The 18,068-nt window shown below is 32.5% G+C and overlaps 1 protein-coding gene across 10 annotated transcripts in view; it reads left to right on the top strand.

Annotated features, from left to right (window-relative positions):
* The window catches only part of stau (double-stranded RNA-binding protein Staufen), a 193,947-nt gene that overhangs the window by 10,186 nt on the left and 165,693 nt on the right, over positions 1–18,068 (top strand). For all 10 annotated transcript variants that reach the window (XM_075377453.1, XM_075377462.1, XM_075377503.1 and 7 more), the window contains one exon: positions 11,548–11,639. Coding sequence is in view for 8 of the 10 variants with exons in the window: in XM_075377503.1 (XP_075233618.1) it covers positions 11,576–11,639 (64 nt within the window). In the remaining 2 variants the exon portion in view is untranslated. The remainder of the gene's footprint in view (positions 1–11,547; positions 11,640–18,068) is intronic.

The raw sequence follows: 18,068 nt of genomic DNA, 5'->3' as shown, positions 1-18,068 counted from the left end.
TTTGGTAGATATGCCACAGAAATAACAATATACACGATAAAATTATGAAAAAAATTGTAATTACTCAGTAAACTATGTAGATAGTGGTGCTGCAATCTTTAGCCCCACTGTCACTAGATAATTCGAAATCGCTATCAGTATCAACAAAAAAGTTATTAATTTCTGCATCGGTAAGACGTCTACTAGGCCCGGACATTGTAGAAAAAAAAAACACTGAACTAACGAATAAATCTGAATATTTTACGGATCACAGTAACTAAAACTACAACTAACAATATAATTGAAACTAATTTCATAAAATAATAACAATACAATACACTTATAATAACAATACAATATATTATAATACCTATAAAAAATCCCTTATAAACGCACGTAGTAACCAAAACATAACCATAAATGCACGGAACAAACTTCTGTTTACATCAGAGATTATCGGAATTTTGAAATCGATTATTCTCTAAAATGCGTATCGTAAAATGAAAACATCCTACCCTATCGATATCTACGAATTGTAAGCTTTAAGAAAAGATACTATATAGCGATCTAGCAGTAACGTAAAGAAATATATGAACATAAAGACTACATACTGATATATCATACCTGTGAGACTTTTAGCACAAGCACTCATGTACGATATATCGTTACCTTGAGGCTCTAAGGGTTAAAAATAATTAAAATGTATTTTTTACCAATTACTTTTTCACTTTTGAAGAAAAATTTCATTAATGAAGTGGAACAGTGTAGATTAAGAGATTAAAGTGAGACCATACTTGGTTTTTCTTACTGTTTAGAAACTTATTATTTGATGGGGTTCAAACCGAACAATAACAATATAGTGCACCTAGTGTAATCATCGTGATTAGCGATGATTAGCGCCCAGCTCTGTATCACTAATTATATACCACTATTCTACCCACAACAGGTAGTTGTATATGTGTGGAGTGATGCAACCTGGCCACCCATGCCTGTAGGTAACATTTCCACATCACTAGCAGAATGTCTGAGCAGAAGGTACCACTGTCTGATGTGCAACAAATTGTAATTGGATTTCTTGCCACTGAAGTTGTCAAATCCTCTGAAATTTTTACTCTACTCTAGGCACAGTTTGAAGATACTTACCTGTCAAAAAGCAAAGTGTTTGAGCCAAATATGTTTCGTTGTAAGTGTTGGGAGTGTGCATACAATGTTAACACTTTTGCATACAGCAAAATGTTGGTGAGGTGGGTTCTATGTCTTCTCACCGAGGCACAGAGAAATGTTCGGAAAGACATTTTTTAGCGGCATTTGAGTTGCTTTAAGAAAGGAGAGGCATTTTCAGACCGTATTGTGACCTTGAATGAAATGTGGATCCACCATTACAATTCAGAAAGTGAGAGAACAAATATAGAGTGGTGGGAAAGTGGAGAGGAGATGTTGACAAGGACAAGAAATGCTTGTCAGCTGGAAAAGTTCTGGGACCTGTGTTTTGGGATTTGAAAGAAGTGCTGTTGATTGATTTCTTGTACGAATGAAGGGTGGTAAATTTATTACTGGCAGTTGTTGGATGATGTCAGGGCTGCTTATCACAACAAATGATGCCAGCAATCAATTCACAACATCCTACTTCTCCATGACAACACATAGCTGCAAAGCCATACAGCAGCTTGGACTCGTGATAAATTCATTGGACACTACTCTTTAAAACCCACTGTACAGTCCAGACTTGTCACCATGTGATTTCCACATATTTGGTTTGCTGAAAGAAGTTTTAGGAGGGAAAAGGGTCAAAGAAAATGCTGCAATCGAGCATTATGTGTGCTGTTGATTGTTGGAGCAGCCATTTTGTTTTTTTAATGAGGGGATTTAGTGGAGAAAATGTACAGGGTGTCCTGGCTAAAGGTATCCAAAAATAACAGCTTATATGAAGAGAACGAATTAATGTAATTTAATTTTTTTTTTAATAAACAGCAATTTACCAAGTTTTAGTGTAGGTTCAGTCTAATGTGTGCACCTTTTGTAGCTCAACATATGTCTATAAGATAATCTAACTCTTGTCAGGTGTTTAGGAGCATCAGCGGCATTATTAGACCAACAGCTTCAACAATTCTCTGTTTTAATTCATCCAAATCTTGAAATTTTCTTTAAACTCACTACTTTTAAATTAATCCCCAAGAAAAAAATCCAAAGGAGTGATATCGGGAGATTTGGCCAGCCATGTAGTTGGATCTCGTCTAATCCAACATTCAGGGAAAGTGTTGTTCAAGAACATAGTAATATCTTGATGAAAGTGTGGTGGAGCACCATCTTGGTGGAAACTGAAGCCTGCAGGAATCTGAGGAACAATAAAGTTCTTAAGCATGTTGAGATATGTGTCATCTGTCACTGTTGGCTCTATGAAAACAAAGCGACAGATGATGCCATTTTTCTGTAGTCCTAATCAGCCATTGATTTTTGGTGTCCCTTTCATTTTTGATTATTGTGTGGGGATTTTCAGTACCCCAAATTTGACAACTGTGTCTTTTAACTTATCTCAATGTATGAAAGGTTATCTCATCACTAAATAATAACGTATCAGGTAATTAGGATTGTTTTCGATGCAGTGCATTACCTCTGCAGCAGACTGATATCGTAGGTGACTGTAATTTGGTTTATTGTGATGAAGGAGTTCTAACTTATACGCTAGCAAATGAAGTTGCTTATGAATAATGTCGTGAACAGTGGAACTAGGAATTTGCAATTTCCAACTAGCCTGCCTAGTTTACTTTCTAGGAATGGCAGTGAGGCATTGTGTATATGATCCACAGACTTGTCATTAACTGAAACTTTTGGAAGATTTCCAGTTTGTGAAATCAAGCTTCTGGTCTCTCTTAAAGTCATATTCCACTGATGAATAAACGTGGATGTAGGAAGATTGATATTCCATGCCTATGAACATTTGAAACTATGCTAACCAAAGCATGCACTGAACTTTCTGTGTGGGGTCCACATCTTGACTGACTATAATTGCATTGTGAGTTGGCTTGCCTCAGTATTTGTATTCCGCTGGTCTTGAGAGTATACACAAAAAATCTTAAAGATATTTTCTGTTGATTGAGCCTACGTTTAAGAGATTATGATGATTGGTTTTCTAAATATAGGCTATTACTTTTGGATACTTTTAGCACAGATACCCTGTATTTCAATTGAAGGAAACTATGAAGAAATATAAGGTAATTTATTTTATAATTTTATCTAATACTAATAAAGCTATGGAAACAAATTATGATTTATATTAGAAGACTCTCTTATCTGAATAAATGAAGTCCCTGCTGTATAAGGATGTTTGCTACTTTAAAAATACATTTTCCAAACTTAAAACAGCTTTCATTTCAGCTTGTTAAGACCATCAATATACATGTGATTATCTGCTCCAAGTTATACCTTCACTTTGTCTGAGTATGTGGCCAGGGTTGGATCATTACTCTCATAGAAGTGACTCTGATTGGTGATTAATGTAAAGCAACAAATTGAAGTAACTCTTTCTGTTGTGAAACTAGAACATACTATCATTTCATGTCTCTATGAAATTTTTTTTCTGAGAGTTGTAAACAGATATTTTTTATTGTAAAGTAACAGAGAGAAAGTGATATGAAATTTCTTTAAATTAATAATCCCAGTTAAATTTTGCACAATAAAAATCTAAATTCTTTCATCACATTTTTTCTCATAATCAAAACTACAAAAATCATAATTATTTTTATATTGTAGGTATGCACAATTACAAAATAAAACCTTTCTTGCCACAAGTCTCTGTATTTAGTACTTGAAAATTGTATTCTCTGTTGAGCAGTATTTTTTTACTCAAGTTTAATTGAAACAAACATTTAATAACTTTTTACACTGTTAAAAAAGTACTTTTTATATATACTTTTTACAAGTTCAATGTTTTGTCAAAAAGTAAAGGCATCGTTAATATATTATCTGCATAGTATTACAAGGTGGTACATCCAGTACCATGAAGTCAAGTAGACAACATAAAAAATGTACGGAATAAAACCAATATTTACTGAGGCAACAGTAGTATGCAAGACGGATTGTAACAGAGTGATCTATGCAAAATTGCTCAAGGTAATACTCATGGTTGAATTACTTTATTCTGGAAAGTGTGGAAATACAAGAGCATAATTTTTTATAGTCATCAGACAATTACGGTAGAATTAAAAATAGAAGGGAGCTCAGTGTACCTTGTAACAATTTTATAAAATATTCATTATGAATATGTACAGGGGTTAAAATATTACAGTAAACTAGATTATTTTATTGTTATGTAAACCGAACGTTTCTGTGTTAATTCAAATTATAACTGAGAATATCTTTGATAAACTCTTTAACAGTTGGAAACTTGAATCTGTGTCTATTTGAAAACACTTGCTAATAATCACTAAATGTCAATTGCCGATCAGTACTTATTTATTGTTTTGTAAACATTTCCATACCAGTGTGACAATTTTGGTGTACATTTTTATAACTATGTGTCCGCTTTCTGTAGTAAACATAACATTTTAATTATTACTTAGAATTTCTGGTATTTTTTTTCTCTTTTGTAACTAAATAGGCCTGTGATAATTATTTGTAATGATAAATTTCACTTATTATAAAATGTAATAATTTGCATTCTACGAGGGTTATTTTTTTTTCAAGGTCCGATTGGTCACGAAATTAAAACCACAGTGAAAATAAAAAAAAATTTATTTGTAACACGTACTTAAATAATTACGCTATTTCTCTACATAGTCGCCACTCCGATTTAGACATTTGTCGTAACGTGGTACCAACTTTCCAATACCCTCATCATAGCCATGTATCTACGCTGGTCTGCAGCTCGATGTCTGTGCCAAAATGTTGTCCTCTTAGCCAGCGTTTCATGTGAGCAAAGAGGTGAAAATCGGATGGAGTCAAGTCCGGGCTGTATGGTGGGTGATCAAACACTTCCCAACGAAAATGCTGCAGGAGCTTCTTTGTTACAGCTGCAGTGTGCGGCCGAGCATTGTCATGAAGAAAGACAATGCCTGATGACAACATTTCTCTCCACTTATTCTGAATTGCCCTTTGTAGACGTTGAAGAGTCACGCAATATGAGGCTGCAGTGATAGTCGTGCCACGTTCCATGAATTCCACCAAGAGCTGCAGACCAGCGTGGAAACACGGCTGAAAACACAGGCGGCTCTGTTCTATGACGAGGGTATTGGAAAGTTGGTACCACGCTACGACAAATGTCTAAATTGGAGTGGCGACTATGTAGAGAAATAGCGAAACTATGTAAGTACTTGTTATAAATAAAAATTTTTTTATTTTTCTGTGGTTTTATTTCGTGACCGATTGGACCTTGAAAAAAAATAACCCTCGTACTTAAATTTTATTACCTTAAACAAAGATGATGTTGCAACTTGCATTGTTGAGCGATGTTTGTTTGTTTCCTTTTTTTTTTACTAGGTATACATATTGGCAAATATGCCTCCAAATTTTGAGTCGCATTGTGATTTCTCAACTGTGATAATGCATGGTTAATCATATACAATTTATCAAGAAAATCCTATTTGTATTATGCTTATCGATAGATTTTACTACCTGTTTAATAGAAATTTTTTTAGACCAGGAAACTATTAAGAAATTTTTGTTTAATAAATAAATAAATTTTGTTGAATAAATTTCTTTTCTAAACTTCCTTTGTAAAGTCCTAAACTTTATAAACTTCCAGTAAAGTCTTTTGTGATTTGTTTTAAAGTGATTTGCTGATCAATAATCCATTTTTGATTTCTTCGAATTTGGTCTTATTTTTCTAAATCTAAATGTACGAGGCTAGGCTGATAAATTTTGCACATATATGCGTAGCATGGGAATGAGAAGAGATATTGGTATGAAATAAAAAAAATGGGTGAAAGTACAATATTTCAGCCACAAAATGCAGTATTTATTTTTCAATATAATCCCCGTTTACACGGTTATACTTTTCCCAACATGTGACAAGTTTTTGCATTCCATCACTGAAAAATTGTGGCGGCTTTCTCAGATCCAAGTGGCCACAGCTTCCCTCTTCTCACTGTCGGTGGTCTAATGATTACCTTTCAGATCGCTCTTGAGGTGAGGGAAGAAGTGGAAGTTGCACAGAGTCAAATCTGGTGAGTTTGGCAGGTGTGGAATAGGCTCAAACTTCAGCTTGCGGAGAGCATCAGAGAGTTTCTGGTACCCATTGTGCACAGATTTTAGGGTAATCCAATTGCTTGATAATAAGGCCTACTTTTTCTGTAGATATGCTTAACTGAATAGTGATGCGTTGCTGGGTGATTCGCTGGTCACCTTCAAGCAAATTGTCCACCTCCTTTTGATGTTTCTCAGTCATAGAAACTGGTCGTCCGCTGCAAGGTGCATCCTCAATTGTCGCTTTACCAGCTTCATATTTGCGATATTTCAATGTCCACATATTCTACCATAAACAACTTTTTGAACAATGAAAAATATTCGTAGGATTCCCATTTTCTGCTGTTAAAAATTTGATCACTGCACGCTGTTTTAACCTTGCTGACTGACATACTGGCCATACTCGACTCCATTTTAATTGCTATTGAAAACAAATTGGTAAACTGATTTCAGTACATTATCACAGATTTGTAGAGGGAAAATTTAACTATCATGTGCCGTCATGCCCTACTCCACAGTCCCTTTATCTCCATGTAGCATGCTAGTATGCAAAATTTTATCAGCTGAGCCTCGTATAAAAAAAAATTAATTTTCACTTTGATAAGAGTAATATGTTTTTAAAGTTTGTATTTAGGTTTCTTCTAACAATGCAATGGAAATTTTTTTCTCTATTCAGCAGGGATGTAATTAGTCTTCTCCAGCAGCATTAGATTAAGATTATTTTACCGTATATGTGTAGTCTGGGTTTTTTTGTTTGTATTAAAAATGTTATTTATTGATAGAGAAGTAATTTTTTTTTAATCAGTAACGTAATTGAATGTAGACTGAAAAAAGTAGTGAATTATATTTTTATTGTAAATATGTCTTGATTCATTGTAACTTGTGCTCTTTTCTGGTTTCACAGTCTGCCAATAAATAAAGAATTTGTTGTTATTGTCATTTCTGGTATAATAGTCATTTTTTTATGTTGTTTGCCTATGTTATAAAGCGATATAATTATGTGAGAATTTATCCATTGCTAGAGACATTTGTTTACAAGAGGGAAAGTGAAAAGTATACTTGTGGAATGCCTTTACTGCCAACTAAGCAATTATACATTTTATTTTAATAAGTTGCTTGTATTTACTTAATTTGAAATTTGTAATTGTTGTTCCTTTTGATATGATTACTAGTTGCACAATTGTGTTATTTGTTATATTGCTGAATATCACTGTGATTCCTTTAAAGTAATTGGTTGCTATTCACTGATGTACCTATATGAAGCAGTTTTAGAAATGATTTTCTGAAACAACTTTGTATAATGCTTGTCCAATATAATGCTTGTCATTATTTCATTAAAAATCATTCCTTTCACAGTATTGATCTTGTAAAGAAGGAGAAAGTCCCTTGCTATGTTTACACTAGCTAAATAGGTTTTCTCAGTTAAGGATTTAAAAACTGGAATAGCACATGGAATACAGATTGTTTAGTAGTGCATCAATTAAAAAAAAATTAAAAAAGTCCTTTATGTTGAGATTCACTACCTGTACCCCCTGCTGCATACTACATTTTGAAAACCGAAAAGTAATGGAACATAATTGCTGGCTTCCTTAGATTCTTAGCCCTGTGGAGGATGGCTGAGGGGGTCTGATGCTGTTATAGATGTGTAGGTAGAGTAGCAACCCAGATGGCTAGGGGCCCATCTGGATGCTTCCTTTGCCAAAGTAGGTGTTTTGGCATTGAGTTTCGGTTAGCTTAGAAATTTGCTATTAGGATGAGATGGATGTGTGAAGAACTCTGTGATGGAGCTGCAGTGTGGAAAGGTGTAGGCATTGACCTCACTCCTGAAAGCAAACCATTGTAGATACAGGTAGGGTACGTTTTGATTTAGACTTATAAATTTTTGAATCTGTTTCTTGATTTTTAATTAAATCAATGATTTGAGTGCTTAGTCTAATTGAAGTTAGATGTAGGAAGAGTTTTTTTTTGTGAAGCTTTTGGTGTTAGATGAAGGTATGGGGATCACACTTCCGTAAATCTGTTAATTTGATAGTTGAGGGTTGTAAGTTAAGGTAGGTGGTTGTAGTTGGAAGAGGCCACACAAAGGCAATAGTAGGTTGTGTAAATACACTGATGGAAATGTCTGCGAAGGCATTTGCATTGGTGGCATCCTGACAGAGGCCAAACTGATGACTGTTTGTGCTACGTTTTAGAGAGTCAAAAAAATGCCTCTGGTAAAACCCATCATGGCTAGGAATGGAGGGGGTGGTGTGGTGATACGATTGTCATAAGGCGGATAGTATTAGGGGGTCTTCCCCTATTGGGGTCAGGTTGTGAGTGCTCTTCCTAGTTTTGACTCATTACTATTAACAGGTTTATTTTATTTTCATGCGTTCAATGTGTTCTTAGTCTAATTCTTTTTAGGCAAGTGTATTATTATGTGAAACCTATGAGTTACTGACAAAAAATTTGGGGTTTTATTTTTTGGATAGGTCTTTGGTGAACATTAATATTAGTCTTCCATTATGACATTGATTCTGTTTTAAGAGTGGTATTGGCTAATTTATGTTTCAACACATTTGATAGTCTAAAATGTCTTAGTTTCTGTTTAAAAGACCTTGTTAAATTTCAACTCAATATTTTTGTTACAATTGAGTTGTACCAGCATCATTTTTGATTATGATTCCTCAATTCAAGGACTTCAGTTGTGATTTTTGTGGATTGTTTCTATTAGTGTTGACTTCCTTTTCTTATTTAAGAAATTTTCTTATTTATTAGTGTTGACTCCTGATTCTTATTTAAGGATTTCACGCATAATCTGACAAAATTTTATAATTTTCATAAATTTTACTCTTTAATGGCCATTCTGATCCTTCAGTACTATGACACTTTCTTTTTAGTCAGAATTTTTGTTTCTATAATCTGTTCATTCTTAGGAGATATGAAATAAACAAACTACGAGAGTGGTAGTGCATGTAGTGTAGCAGCACACTATTTACATGCCATGCTGTTGTAACTACTGGATGTTTATAAGCAAAACATAACAGCATAAATTCTCTTATTCCATACTGGATATTTTTAATTTTCTTTTAATTGTAGTTTTGTGTTTCAGTACTTTTTTGGTATGCATGACTGTGTATGTATTTAGTTATTGTGCGATTTATTTACTGTACAATTATTACTGATTATTGTGAGATTTGATGTGGTGATTAGCCTGTATGTGTGTACATATTTGAATATTTTATTGATATGACTGATAATTCAGGAAAATCTTTTAAAAGCACAGAAAAGGGAAACATTTGCGAAGTGGTGAAAAAAAACTAGTTTCAATCAACTTCTGGAGAAAAATTCTACGTTGATAGGTGTGGACCTTACTTCTGAATTAACGTATGTTGGTTAGTAGTATTAATAGATTACAGATTGAAATAAATAAATAGGAAAGGAAAGGTAGAAACTCCTGTTAAAAATAGAAAACTTGGAAAACCTGTGCTAGGAAAATGGGATGAATTTGTCAAAAATGTAATAAGATTGACTGTACACAATTTCTTTTTTCAAAATGAATACCAACCTTAAAAAAAATTGCTGGCTGTGATAAATTGTGACAAGAGTTTACCAAAGATTGGATGCATTAGTTTATACAAATTACTGTTGTTGATGGATTTTAAATTTATTAAAATAAATAAAAAAAGTGTAATTGTTGATTGAGAAGATGCATAATTTGGCGGCGTAATTATTTTAAAAAAATAGCAAATAATGGAAAAACAGATAGAAATATATTTTATTTGGATGAGACGTGGGTAAATGAAGGCCACACCGTTTCAAGAATTTTGTGTGATAATCAGATTTACATTGGTAAAAACAGAATTTCTGTTAGGATTAAGCAGGGGCCTGCAACTTCCAAAAAATAAATGAAAGCGATTAATTGTGCTACATTTTGGCAATTAAAATGGATTTTTAGGGGGGATTACTCTTTTGAATCCAAAAAATCTAGACTACCACGATGACATGAATGGAGGTATTTTTGGGAAGTGGTTTGAAAAAGTATTGTTATTACCTGAAAATAGTATTGTTGTAATGGACAATGCTCCGTACCATAATGTAAAGCTGGAAAATATTTCAAACAGTTCATGGAAGAAACAAGAAAGTGCTTTATGGCTGCAATAAAAAATATCCACGTTGGAGAAAACAGTTTAAAAGCAGAACTCCTTGAACATGTAAAACACAATTGTGACAAATTTAGTAAATTTTTAATCAATAATTTGGCTGAAATGAAAGGTCATACGATGTTAAGGCTTCCACCTTATCACTAACCTTAATCCGATTGAGTTAGTGTGGAGCTAAGTAAAAGGCTGTGTTGCCTGAAATAATGCATATAAAATGAAAGATGTTAAAATCCTGCCTGTAAAAGGCATGAAGTAGGTATCAACTGATAAGTGGAAACAGTACGTGAAGCATGTTACAGAAGAAGAAAAGATGTGGGACTTAGTTAATTTTTTTGGATGAACTAATAATTAATGTTAGAGATGATTTGTTGTCATTGCCAACTTCTGGGAGTGATGAAGATTTGGATATAATGTAGGGAATTCAGTGTTTTTTGGACACTGACAGAGAATAAGGTAAGCAATTTTCTTAATGTTTTGAAGTGGTAAGGTTTTGTTCAAGTTATATATTTTACCTATTAAATTATTTTTAATAATATGGTAGTTATTGTTTGGGATATTGTTTTCATCGGTTTTATTTTGTTAAAAATATTTAGAGGAATTAAAAAGTTAGAAGTTTAGTATAAAATTAAGTATAAAGTAAATATAAATTCAATAAACTAATTAAATTAATTATAATAGTAATTAGAATATAATATAAAAGTAATTGGAATTATAATAGTAATTTATTTGAAGCGAGTATAAAATTTGTAAGTAAATTGTAAGTTTAATATATAATATTTTTTATGCATACTGTTCCCCAGCACTCTGTTGTCTGTAGTGTGTTTATGCGATATCTCCTTTTTAGAATGAACAGAGAGTACTTTTGTGGTTTAACAGAGATCTTTTGCTCTAATTAACATATAGACAATAAAAGACCTCAATCCAAAAGACTACCACACGTTAACATCCCACTTTTTTGACATCAGTTTAATGATATCTGTGATGTGACAACAGATAAACTGTGAATGGTTCCCCAATTTCGTCTGAAGAAACATCTTTGATTTTTATTGCTCAGAAATCATATGTTTAAGCTCTTTTAGATTAATCTTAGTTTGTTTTTAAATTTATTGACAGAGGTATAATTCAATGTTACTTGATTTCTTATAGATGATTGCATTAACATTAATTAATATTCTTTTATTACCTCAGAAAGTGTTAAAATGTAACAAACTGTATTAAAATCTTATATTCATATTTTTGTTCTTAGGTTCCTTGTCTGGATTTTGCAGCACACAATGTCTTCCCATTCGAACCAGAAAATTCCAGTTCGCAAGTCTGCTTCTGGATCTGGAGGATCTGGTAATTGTTAATATTATTGTTCATATTACTATTGCTGTTAGACAGTTAAAACTTTTGAAGATATAAAGGTATCTTTATATCTAGATATTAAGTACCTCTAATGTTAAATTGTGTTTTTTATGTATGAATCAATTAAAGATTTTTTAAAGTGTTACTTTAGTATGATAATCGTAATTGAAAATATGCGTGGCATAAGAAAGGAAAGTGACTGACATCAAGTTATCGGAGGTTTTTTTAATTAGTTATATAAAAAGATGGTTACTAATTATCATCTCATTATTTTTACTATTACATAAGTAATAAATTTGGTTCCATTGCAGCTTATTAAGAGTGGGTTTTAATCAAGGCTCTCCATCCAATTCTAGTATTCCTCCTCCTCCATCATCTCCCATGAAATATATGTTGATGTAGTCTCTGTGCAAGTATTATATACATTCCTCTTGATACAGTCCTCATCACGTGTAATCTGGTCCTTGGCACCTTTTCTTCCAGTCATTAAGGAGTCTTTTGACTCTTCATCATCATGTATACAGGTGACACACAGGAGATAGACAATTTTAAAATAAATAATACTCTGTTAATTTTAAAATTAAAGTATGTTTATTGATATAATATTAAAGTGTAATATAAGTCATTTGAATGTAATTATGTTCATCTTATTTATGAAATATAATGTCCTTGGGGTAATGTCCATCAGTTTAAATGCAGTTTTGAATTCTCTTCTTGAAATCCTTCACACTGGCCAACATCTCTGGAGAAATGGTAGCAATTTATTAAATTATGGCATTGTTTAACTCTTTGCAGGGTTTGTGGTTGTAGACCAGGCTTTTGAGGTATTCCCATAGAAAATAGTCACGGACTGATAAGGCAGGAGATCTTGGAGACCACAGAACATTGCCAAAACATGAGATGATGTGTCCAGGAAACATGCATCAAAGAACTAACTGCCATTGAATTGTTTGCGGTATGTGCTGTAGCACTATCTTGTTGGAACTAAACATCTTTTAAAGTGATTCTTCGTTTTTGCAGTTCTACTCTGATGAACATTTGAAGCATTTAAGTGTATCGAGCCGAATTAACAGTGACATAAAAGTCATTTTCCTCAAAAATATATGGTCCAATAATACCAAAAGAACCAACAGGGCACCACTCGTTGAGAGTTCAGAGAACACTGGCGAATGATGTGCGTATGTTCAAGATCCCAATAATGCAGGTTTTGCTTATTTACCGTCCTGTTCAGAGGAAAATGAGCTTCATCACTAATCTTCCATTTTCATTCAATCCCAAAATCACTTGGATTCTGTAAGCAAAGTTCTCGCGTGCAATAAAATCACTTAACTATTATACAATAAGAATGTTGTAACTTAATTCTTTATGTAAAGTTTGTCTAACAGATTCACAATTGGTTGCTAACTCACTAACAAGACATATCAAGTTCTACAATGCCATTGTTACTGAAATGGCATCTTGTGAGGAACAGAATTATCCCTACCATGACATTCTCACACCACTGTGCTCTCATTACTACGCAGTACAAAACCTTCCATCTCCTGTGTGTCACCTGGTATAAATCATCTTAGGCTACTTTTTCAAACCTTTTTTGTTATCTGTTTACCTTCAAAGTATTCCTTATGTCTCAGTTTTTCTCCTGTCTGTTTTATCTACAATTGATTTTGAAAACTTTTATCTCCCCATTTTTGAACCCTACTCCACTTTTTTCATACATTACCCACAACTTTACAGTGTATTTATGGTAAACTATTAACATATAATGCATGTTGTACATTAGTATTTATTTTTGCCTTTGTGAGGTGATCTATACTACTGAACAATTGCTTAATATGTTGGAAAAATCCGCTTGCTTTCCTCAACATATTTGTGATTTCATTTCCATTCTTCCATTAATTTCATTATCTACATCAAGTAAGTATTTTTTTCATTTTCTTCAAAGTTGTGTGCTTCAAGAGTTAAACATTTAATAAATCCTTATCCCTTTCCACCAATTTTTAAACATTACAGTTCCATTTGCTTATATCTTGCATCTAACCAATCTTTTTTTTTGTCTTCAGTCATTTGACTGGTTTGATGCAGCTCTCCAAGATTCCCTATCTAGTGCTAGTCGTTTCATTTCAGTATACCCTCTACATCCTACATCCCCAACAATTTGTTTTACATACTCCAAATGTGGCCTGCCTACACAATTTTTCCCTTCTACCTGTCCTTCCAATATTAAAGCGACTATTCCAGGATGCCTTAGTATGTGGCCTATAAGTCTGTCTCTTCTTTTAACTATATTTTTCCAAATGCTTCTTTCTTCATCTATTTGCCGCAATACCTCTTCATTTGTCACTTTATCCACCCATCTGATTTTTAACATTCTCCTATAGCACCACATTTCAAAAGCTTCTAATCTTTTCTTCTCAGATACTCCGATTGTCCAAGTTTCACTTCCATATAAAGCGACACTCCAAACATACACTTTCAAAAATCTTTTCCTGACATTTAAATTAATTTTTGATGTAAACAAATTATATTTCTTACTGAAGGCTCGTTTAGCTTGTGCTATTCAGCATTTTATATCGCTCCTGCTTCGTCCATCTTTAGTAATTTTACTTACCAAATAACAAAATTCTTCTACCTCCATAATCTTTTCTCCTCCTATTTTCACATTCAGCGGTCCATCTTTGTTATTTCTACTACATTTCATTACTTTTGTTTTGTTCTTGTTTATTTTCATGCGATAGTTCTTGCGTAGGACTTGATCTATGCCGTTCATTGTTTCTTCTAAATCCTTTTTACTCTCGGCTAGAATTACTATATCATCAGCAAATCGTAGCATCTTTATCTTTTCACCTTGTACTGTTACTCCGAATCTAAATTGTTCTTTAATATCATTAACTGCTAGTTCCATGTAAAGATTAAAAAGTAACGGAGATAGGGAACATCCTTGTCGGACTCCCTTTCTTATTAGGGCTTCTTTCTTATGTTCTTCAATTGTTATTGTTGCTGTTTGGTTCCTGTACATGTTAGCAATTGTTCTTCTATCTCTGTATTTGAACCCTAATTTTTTTTAAATGCTGAACATTTTATTCCAGTCTACGTTATCGAAAGCCTTTTCTAGGTCTATAAACGCCAAGTATGTTGGTTTGTTTTTCTTTAATCTTCCTTCTACTATTAATCTGAGGCCTAAAATTGCTTCCCTTGTCCCTATACTTTTCCTGAAACCAAATTGGTCTTCTCCTAACACTTCTTCCACTCTCCTCTCAATTCTTCTGTATAAAATTCTAGTTAAGATTTTTGATGCATGACTAGTTAAACTAATTGTTCTGTATTCTTCACATTTATCTGCCCCTAACCAATCTAATAGCATTATATCATCACCTGAAATCATTGAATTCATTTTTCCTGAACATTGATTTTATATTTTCAATTAGAATTTCTATTTCAGGATTAATTAAGAAAAGTGACAAAAATGGTATCTTGCTTCAGACTCTTATTTATGTTAAACCGTTTCATCGCCCCAACATTTTTTGTAACCCAACAGCTCTTAAGTCTATACTTTATAATTCCATGGATGAGTCTGTTCACACTTTGTATCCTTAATTTTTTGACCCTTCTAAATCAACTTTTTTTATTTAGCTTCACACTGTTTACATTAATGAATATAAGACTATATCCTTATCATACTTCCTGTTCTTCTCGACTATTTATCATGCAGAAAATATTAAATCATTTTTTCATAAACAAAGATTTACTCAAGTTCAGGCCCTGGATTGGGCAGAAAAATAAGGATGAAAAGTGGAATCGCCAAGAAATTTTTATTTATTGTCAATGAAGCAGTGGAAGTTAATTTAAAATTTTTATTTTTAATAGCATGTAATGTCAAAGAATAATGGTTATTTTTTGATCTATTGATTTAGGATGTGGAACTTGTACTTGAGTAAATGGAGCACTTCAGCATGAGATTTTCCACATCATCAAGTTTAGTTGTATTTGGTTCCATTTATTCATTTAATAGAATTTAAATATTATATATATTAATTTAGTAAAATCAATTCTTTTATTGTCGATATCTTTTTCTGTACTAATTTATTAAAAGCAAAAACAAAATTCAGCACACTCCACCATGTACAGAATCAAATAAGATTCTTACTTTATCTTATTATTTTTATTTTTTCATTTATATACTAGTAGTGCTTTCGAGGAATTCCTCATCATCAGTTGATAAAAATTAAAATTGTTTTTTTATTTAAAAAATTTTTAAAAATTCAAATGCAGTACTGTATTAGTGGCTGGCCATTAGTGGCCAGCCACTAATACAGTACTGCATTAATATAATATAAATTTTACCTGACATTGACAAAAGTATTTGTAGCAGCATTGATAAGACAATCATTATCAAACCCTGTCTGCGGATTGATCAAGCTGAATTTTTGTTTGTATATACAATTTTTTTATAAAATGTCCAATTTTTTATTATTATTTTCTTTTGTGATCTCAATTATTTTCAGATTAGTTTTTAAGTCTGTAATGAAATGTTTATTCATTATTAGAGAATCCTACTTTATTGTTTTTATACTATCTAAAATGCTCTGCAAATCTTGCCCCAGATTGTCTATTAGTTTTCACAATAAAAATTTTACCACAGTCATTGCATATTATTTTATAGATGCCACATTAACTATTAATATCATAATTATCATTATGGTTTTTTAAATGTCTTATTATATAATTGTTTGGCTTATACGCTGGTTTATATTTTTCATCGTTATAAACATTAGTTACAATTTCGATAATATTATTAGTGTAAGAGTATTTATACAGATATTGTCAATGTTGTGTATTTTATTTATAGGTTTGCAATGTTGTAATATTGCTAGATTTTAATTTTTGTTTTCTATAAATATAGTCAAACCTCCTCAAATCAAACCTCCTTAATTTGAATAACTCCATAAATTGAATATTTACTTTGTCCCCTTGAAAAATCCTCTTTAAATCAAATTAAATCACCTCCTTTATTCAAAAATTTTAGACTTTATATTTTTTTTTTGTCTTCAGTCATTTGACTGGTTTGATGCAGCTCTCCAAGATTCCCTATCTAATGGTAGTCGTTTCATTTCAGTATACCCTCTACATCCTACATCCCTAACAATTTGTTTTACATATTCCAAACGTTGCCTGCCTACACAATTTTTTCCTTCTACCTGTCCTTCCAATATTAAAGCGACTATTCCAGGATGCCTTAGTATGTGGCCTATAAGTCTGTCTCTTCTTTTAACTATATTTTTCCAAATGCTTCTTTCTTCATCTATTTGCCGCAATACCTCTTCATTTGTGACTTTATCCACCCTTCTGATTTTTAACATTCTCCTATAGCACCACATTTCAAAAGCTTCTTTCTTCTCAGATACTCCGATCAACCAAGTTTCACTTCCATACAAAGCTATGCTCCAAACATAAATTTTCAAAAATCTTTTCCTGACATTTAAATTAATTTTTGATGTAAACAAATTATATTTCTTACTGAAGGCTCGTTTCGCTTGTGCTATTCAGCATTTTATATCGCTCCTGTTTCGTCCAACTTTAGTAATTCTACTTCCCAAATAACGAAATTCTTCTACCTCCACAATCTTTTCTCCACCTATTTTCACATTCAGTGATCCATCTTAGTTATTTCTACTACATTTCATTACTTTTGTTTTGCTCTTGTTTATTTTCATGCGATAGTTCTTGCGTAGGACTTCATCTATGCCGTTCATTGTTTCTTCTAAATCCTTTTTACTCTCGGCTAGAATTACTATATCATCAGCAAATTGTAGCATCTTTATCTTTTCACCTTGTACTGTTACTCCGAATCTAAATTGTTCTTTAACATCCTTAACTGCTAGTTCCATGTAAAGATTAAAAAGTAACGGAGATAGGGAACATCCTTGTCGGACTCCCTTTCTTATTACGGCTTCTTTCTAATGTTCTTCAATTATTACTGTTGCTGTTTGGTTCCTGTACATGTTAGCAATTGTTCTTCTATCTCTGTATTTGAACCCTAATTTTTTTAAAATACTGAACATTTTATTCCAGTCTACGTTATCGAATGCCTTTTCTAGGTCTATAAACGCCAAGTATGTTGGTTTGTTTTTCTTTAATCTTCCTTCTACTATTAATCTGAGGCCTAAAATTGCTTCCCTTGTCCCTATACTTTTCCTGAAACCAAATTGGTCTTCTCCTAACACTTCTTCCACTCTCCTCTCAATTCTTCTGTATAGAATTCTAGTTAAGATTTTTGATGCATGACTAGTTGAACTAATTGTTCTGTATTCTTCACATTTATCTGCCTGCTTTCTTTGGTATCATGACTATAACACTTTTTTTGAAGTCTGATGGAAATTCCCCTTTTTCATAAATATTACACCAGTTTGTATAATCTATCAA

This window comes from Lycorma delicatula, chromosome 1, assembly GCF_047948215.1.
Source record: "Lycorma delicatula isolate Av1 chromosome 1, ASM4794821v1, whole genome shotgun sequence".
Classification (NCBI taxonomy): domain Eukaryota; kingdom Metazoa; phylum Arthropoda; class Insecta; order Hemiptera; family Fulgoridae; genus Lycorma; species Lycorma delicatula.
This window is presented reverse-complemented; position numbering and strand designations above follow the sequence as displayed.